General features: G+C 47.6%; 1 protein-coding gene across 1 annotated transcript; it reads left to right on the forward strand.

Annotated features, from left to right (window-relative positions):
* The first annotated feature begins 4,065 nt into the window (after nucleotides 1-4,065).
* On the forward strand, nucleotides 4,066-7,033 carry PCDH20 (protocadherin 20). Its single transcript, XM_060235220.1, has one exon. The coding sequence runs from the start codon at nucleotides 4,066-4,068 to the stop codon at nucleotides 6,832-6,834; it is 2,769 nt and encodes a 922-aa protein (XP_060091203.1). The 3' UTR covers nucleotides 6,835-7,033.
* The last annotated feature ends 474 nt before the right edge of the window (nucleotides 7,034-7,507 follow it).

The following is a 7,507-nucleotide window of genomic DNA, read 5'->3' on the forward strand; positions in this document are numbered from 1 at the left end:
TGGGGGGAAATGCCCGGTTAGGTTAGTTTGATCATCAAAGGGATTTTTTTTTTTTGCATGGGGGGGGGGGGCAAACGGCTTCCAAGGGGCGCGCGCCGTTGCAACAGTTCCAGCAACCGAGATGCAACAGTTCCAGCAACGCGGGCTGCTAGTTTGCAATCCTGCATTCTTATAGAAGGAGGCATTTTTACTTTATTTATTTATTGCATTTATTCTTGCCGAAATGGCTCAGAATCCCCCGGTATCAGGACGGGGAGGGCCCGCGCTGCTCTCCGATCGCCGTGCATGCTGGTTTGCTCGCGAGTAAGCCCCGCGGAACGAGCAGCGTGAGCGACTTGGAGAGGGAACGCGCGCGTGGGATTGCCACCTGGTGGCTTTACCCCCCCCCCCCTGGTAATACAGTATGCCATGAGCAGAGACTGCGTTTGAGGAAGGACGGCAGGTGAGGAAGAAGGCAGGTGCCTGCCCAAACGGAGGCCAGTGCTCGTTGTCCGGCTCTGTCCGCGACTTACCGATGTTAGGGAAGCCGGTGGCGGTGCAAAACCAAAGGGATGCCTCGTGGAGCATGAACTTTACCTGGGTAGAGCTCTTTTCAAGTCATTGCCGTTTTCAAGGGGCTGGGAGAGGACCCGGTGTTTGCAGTTCTCAGCCTGTCCAGCTTGGGCCTGTCTGCAAACTCCCAAGAGGTGGAGGGGCTTTGGGGAAAGGAAGATCCTTGAAGAACTTGTGCTGGTGTTCTAGTGGTTGCAAGGAGAGCATCGATCCGAGCATGGAACCCCCTTGTCTCCGCGCTCAGACTTGGCCGTGCGGCGTTGCGGATGGAGCGTTGGTCTAGGAACTGGAGAGACCTGTGTTCCGATCCTCCCTGGCCCTGAAATTTACCAGGCAACCCAGGACCGATCTCGGCCAAGCCCACCTCACAGGGATGGTGTAAGGATAAAATGGAGAGGAGAGCTGTTGTCTTAACCATAAGCCTCTTAGAAGATGGGTGGGATTTTTTTTAAAAATGCAATGACTAAACGTGTTGTTGGAAGTTATTCGCGAGGAAGTGTGCTTAGAGCTGCCCCTGTGGCTGTTGAACTCCAAGTGAAGAAGTAGATTCGAATCCAGGACCACCATGGAGCCCACCAAGAGTTTCTGGGTATAAGATTTCAAAAGTCAAAGGCTCCCTTTGTCAGACACAAACTTCAAGTGAGGGGACTGTGAAAGTTTGCACTTTTGTGGTCGAACAAAGCAGGAGTCAGGGCGCACCTTTAAGACCAGACAAGTTTTATTTAGAACGTAAGCTTTTGTGTGCTCTCTAAGCACACTTCATCAGAGGAGGGGATCAGGTATTGTGGCTGGAATACAAGCAGTTTGTTGATTAAGAGGGCAAACTAACTGATCACATGGTCACATAAAGCAGTGTGGCTTGGCCATTTGGTCCGGATAGCTATAAAAGGTAATAATATTCTCTGCCAAATGGTGTCTCTGCAAATCTAGGTAAATCACAAAAGGACATGTATAAGACTACAACTAGGATATACATGTCTTTTTGTGTTTTACCTAGATTTGCAGAAACACCATTTGGCAGGGAATTGTATTACCTTTTATGGCTATCCAGACCAAATGGCCAAGCCACACTGTTTTATGTGATCTTGTGATCAGTTAGTTTGCCCTCTTAATCAACAAACTGCATGTATTCCAGCCACAATATCTGATCCCCTCGTCGATCTCGATAAAACTTGGTTGGTCTTAAAGGCGCAACTGGACTCCTGCTTTGTTCAACTGCTTCAGACCGTCAAGGCTGCCCACCTGGAGCTATCTACTTTTATGGTTTGTTGTTATCCCTATAGGAGATGTGGTAAGGTCAGGGTCTCTGTCACCAGGCAAACAAGGAAACTGCCTAGGGCGCCACCCTTCTGGGGTACAAATCGGGCACCTTCCATGTGACTTGGTGACGTTATCAGCACAGGGAAGTTAGCTTTGCGTAGGGTGCCAGACGGTCTAGGGCTGGCCCTGTGTTAGGTAGGGCACTGTTGTTTTTTCTCTTAGTGCAGGTGAGAGGGTTAATCAGTCACACTAGCATATTTTTTATTTACTTGATCTCTTGCCCACCTTCCACCCCAATGGGGAACCAAAGCAGCTTACGTCATTCTCCATTTTGTCCTCACAACAAGTCTGTGAGGGAGGTTAGGCTGAGAGGGTGGGACGGGCCCAAGATCACCCAGGGAGTTTCCATGGCAGGAGCAGGGATTTGAACCTGGATTTCCTAGATCCTACTCTGACGCTTTAACCCAGGGGGGGCCAAACTGTGGCTCGGAAGCCACATGTGGCTCTTCGCACATATGGTGTGGCTCTCAAAGCCCCACTGCCCTGTCGGCCAACTGGAAGAAGGCATTGATTTCTTTAAATCACTTAGCCAAGCCAGCCAGTAGCTTGGAGAATGCATTTACAGTTTGAGTTGCTTCCTTTCCATCTCTCTCCCCCTCCCCCATCTATTTCCTTTCCCTCCTTTATCCCTCCCTCCCTTCCTGTCTTGTGGCTCTCAGACATCCGATGTTTATTCTACGTGGGTCTTAACATTAAGCGAGTTTGGCCACCCCTGCTTTAACCACTACACCAGGGGTGGCCAAACTTGCTTAATGCAAGAGCCACATAGAATAAACATCAGCTGTTTAAGAGAAGGAAGGAAGGAAGGAAGGAAGGAAGGAAGGAAGGAAGGAAGGAAGGAAGGAAGGAAGGAAGGAAGGAAGGAAGGAAGGAAGGAAGGAAGGAGAAGACATTGGATTTATATTCCGCCCTCCACTCAGAGTCTCAGAGCGGCTCACAATCTCCTTTACCTTCCTCCCCCACCCTGTGAGGTGGGTGGGGCTGGAGAGGGCTCTCACAGCAGCTGCCCTTTCAAGGACAACCTCTGCCAGAGCTATGGCTGGCCCAAGGCCATTCCAGCAGGTGCAAGTGGAGGAGTGGGGAATCAAACCCGATTCTCTCAGATAAGAGTCTGCGCACTTAACCACTACACCAAACTGGCTCTCAGGAAGGAAGGAAGATGGGGGAGGGGAGAGATGGAAAGAAAGCAACTTTAACTTTAAATGCATTCACCAAGTCACCTCCTGGCCTGGCTTGGAGAAATGATTTAAAGAGACAAATGTCTTCTCCAAGCCGGACGATGGGGCAGTGGGGGCTTCAAGAGCCACACAATATGTGTAAAAGAGCCACATGTGTCTCCTGAGCCACAGTTTGGCCACCCCTGCACTACACCATGCTATCTCTCAGCGCAGGAGGTGAAAGGGTTAACAGGTGCCAGTAGGATTTCTGATTACAGGGAATGGAATGGGGACCTTTCCTTTGCTTAAGGATACTGGACTGCTAGAGGAGATTCTATTTAATAGTTTTTTTTAAAGCAAATTATACACGGGTGCTTTTGGCACGGACAACTTAACTGCAGGCAGATTAGACTTTCCAGAAGTCGCAAGACAAAAGGCAGATTATGACAGCCTTGATAGCATTTATGGAACAGCATCAGCCAATCGTGATCTCTTAACAACTGGACAAAGATGCTGAAGCGTTGGAGGAAAGGGGGAAGCAAAAGAATTTAAGCATTGAAGGAAAGGTAGCATTCTTTTGCAGGATCTACCAAGTGCAATACGGGTGTTTTTAAACAACCACGCACATGCGCACCTGCCTTTGTGCCCAAGCCGCCCGCCTCCCCCATCGCAACGTTTCTTTTAAGAAGTGATTGTGTGTTAGAAGGTAAATGCGATTGGCCAGGTCTATTTATAATGAATTCAGGGATGTGGTGTTTCAAGGACAGGTGGTGTGCTGTGCAACAAAGAGAGAGAGAGAGAGAGAGATGGTGATCTATTTTAGGTTGAAGACTGACATTTGGCATTACGTAGATGGGAGGATATGGAGGCTGGTTGTGTGTTGGAATGCAAGCTGAATAATGTACCCAGACAGTGGCAAACCAACGCATGGATGGGATCGTTTGATGGGAACCCAAGATGCGTGTTGTATCTCACAGAAGGATACCATACTCGTAGGACAACTGCCGAGAGTGGTTGATGAAATACAGGCAGGATCATGCCTCTGATTACTAATCTTTTGCCCATCTCTGTCTCCCCCCAGAATTTATTCCTTTTCCTGCTTTTCCTGGGACCTTTCAACTGCTTCGCGAGCTACAGCCGTGCCACCGAGCTATTCTACAGCATCAATGAAGGGCTGCCTGTTGGAATCCTCATTGGGAACGTGGCCCAGGATTTACAGCTTCGGGGGGCACTAAAGGAAGACGTGGGGGTGGAAGGGGAACAGCAGCTCCCACAGCAATGGGGGAAGACCCCTCTCTCCTTCTGCCTTGCCTCCCAGGGGTTGGGCAGCTCCTACGTAAACCTGGACAATCGAACTGGCGAGTTGCGCACCTCCGCACAGGAGATTGACCGGGAGGTGTTGTGTACGGAGGATAACATTGGGTCTTCTGTGGTCGCCTCTTCCTCCTCCTCTCCACTGATGTCGTCTGAGTCGTGCTTGCTGCTGCTGGACGTGTTGGTGTTGCCGCAGGAGTATTTCCGCCTCGTCAAGGTGAAGGTTGCCATCCATGATGTCAATGACAACGCGCCGTGCTTCCCCACCCCGCAGATACACCTCTTTGTGCCTGAGAATTCGCCCATCAATACCCGCTTGGCCATAGAGCATCCAGCCGTAGACCCGGACATGGGGACTAACGGGGTCCAGACCTACCACTTGCAGGATGACTATGGTGTTTTTACGTTGGATGTAGAGGAGAACGAAAGTGGGGAAAGGACACCGTACCTGATTGTCATGGGTGCTTTGGACAGGGAGGCCAGGGATGAGTATGTTACCCTTATAAGTGCAGAGGATGGAGGAGTCCCACCCCTGGTGGGCAGTGCCACCCTCACTATTGGCATCAGTGACATCAACGACAATTGTCCCCAATTCAACGAGACTCAGCTGAATGTCACTGTGTCTGGGAACTCTAGCCTTGGTTTGCGGATAGCCTCTGTCCATGCTACAGATGTGGATCAGGGAATCAATGCAGAGATTACCTATTCCTACAGCCAAAAGGTACCGCAGTCGTCCCGCACTTTGTTTCACCTTAACGAAAGCACGGGCGCCATTAAGCTCGCCAAGAGGATCAATGGGGACACGCCTCGTCTTCACAGGTTGAGCGTACTGGCCAATGGTCCCGGTTGTATCCCAGCTGTGATCACTGTGGTTGTATCCATCGTAAAAGTTATGCTGAGACCCCCTGAAATAATCCCTCGTTTCATAGCGAATGAAGCCGAGGGGGTGGTTTACCTGAGAGAGCTGGAACCTGTCAACACACCAATAGCGTTTTTTACCATAAAAGACCCAGATGAGAAATACAAAGTGGATTGCTACTTGGAAGGAGGTGGCCCATTCAGACTGTCACCATACAAACCGTACCACAATGAGTATTTACTCGAAACGACGAAGCCTTTGGATTTTGAAACTCAGAGGCACTATGAAATATCAGTGGTTGCATGGAATTCAGATGGATTCCACATCACTAAAATAATTAAAGTGAGCATTCTGGATGATAATGACAACTCACCTGTGTTCTCCCAGCCTCTTATAGAATTATCTATAGAGGAAAATAATCCTCCCAATGCTTTTTTGACCAAGTTGCATGCAACAGATGCTGACAGCGGAGAAAGAGGACAAATATCTTATTATCTAGGGCCCGAAGCCCCCTCGTATTTCTCTTTAGATAAAGTCACAGGAGTCCTTACAGTTTCCACCCAACTGGATAGAGAAGAAAGAGAAAAATACCGCTATACCGTCAAAGCAGTAGATTGTGGAATGCCTCCCCGAGAATCAATAGCCACCATAACCATCTCAGTATTGGATAAAAATGATAACAGTCCGAGATTTATTAACAAGGATTTCAGCTTTTTCGTACCCGAGAACTTCCCAGGCTTTGGTGAAATTGGAGTTATAAGTGTCACGGATGCAGATATAGGGCAAAATGGATGGGTTGCACTTTCTGTTGTAAATAGAAGTGATATCTTTGTCATTGACACAGGCAAAGGGGTGTTGAGGGCAAAGGTCTCCCTGGATAGGGAACAGCAGAGTTCCTATACCTTGTGGGTTGAAGCAGTTGATGGCGGGGACCCTCCTTTGTCCTCTACTGCAAAAATAACTGTCCTTTTGCTTGATATCAATGACAACCCACCGATGGTCTTGTTTCCTCAGTCAAATATGTCTTACCTCCTAGTGCTCCCTTCTACATTGCCCGGATCCCCGATCACAGAAGTCTATGCCGTAGATAATGATACTGGTATGAATGCGGTTATAGCATACAGCATCATAGGGAGAAGAGGTCCCCGTCCGGACTCCTTTAAAATCGATGCCAAGACAGGCAATATCACTCTGGAAGAGTCACTCATGCAAAACGATTATGGCCTCTACCGACTTCTCGTTAAAGTTAGTGATCACGGCTACCCGGAACCCCTTCATTCCACAGTCATGGTGAACCTCTTTGTCAATGACACCGTGAGCAACGAGAGCTACATCGAAAGTCTGTTAAGAAAGGAACCGGACATAAATATAGAGGAAAAGGAGCCGCAGATTTCGATAGAGCCCACGCACACCAACGAGGAGTCACCATCCTGTATGCCCACCTTAGTGGCCCTATCGATAATCAGCTTGGGTTCAATAACTCTGGTGACTGGGATGGGCATCTACATCTGCCTAAGGAAAGGAAGGAAGTATCATCCCGGAGACGAAAATTTGGAAGTACAAATCCCATTAAATGGAAGACTCAGTCTGAGTATGCTTGAGAAGAAACCAGTGGAGATTTCCAACATCTGATGGTTTCACACAAGACAATCATAACCAAAACCTAAGACATGTTTTGAACAATGAGGAACTTCCCAAATGGGGGGAATTGTTGGCTGCAGCAACAATGAAGGACCAATAATTTATTACTTATTATAAATTGTACATAGCTGTTTACAGATTTTTTTAAGGAAAAAAAAAAGAAAATCAAATTCAGTGTACAGGTTTTTTTTTTAAAGTGAAATCTTAGTGCTAACAGCTATTAACCTTGTCTGAGAGGAGATGGTCGTCACAAGAGCCGTCTATAAACCAAGTCTGGTTGCGTGAAGTGGCAGGTAAGATGGAAGACATTCTTTCTGTTATTCATTCCTAGAAGTCATTTTTGGCCACAAGAGGGCATCAGCCATTCCTGTAAATAAGACCATGTAAGAGAAAACGAAAAGTCTATTTTAAAAATGTACTGTTTCTTTTTCTAAGGAATAAAAGATATTAAAAGTATGGGTTTGGAGGTATAATGAAAGTATGCTCTACTGTATATATGAGAAAACGATGAGAAAATATGCACTGGTAAATCGAAACAGAATGTTTTATTACCTCAGATTTTTTTTTTTAAGGAAAGGCATTAAGAAGTGCAATTTCTTGAGGGTGTTCACTACCCCCTTGCGAGGTTATGAAGGGAACCAAGATGCTGACTTTCTGTTGAACA

The sequence above is a fragment of the Heteronotia binoei genome, chromosome 3, assembly GCF_032191835.1.
Source record: "Heteronotia binoei isolate CCM8104 ecotype False Entrance Well chromosome 3, APGP_CSIRO_Hbin_v1, whole genome shotgun sequence".
Taxonomy (NCBI): Eukaryota; Metazoa; Chordata; class Lepidosauria; order Squamata; family Gekkonidae; genus Heteronotia; species Heteronotia binoei.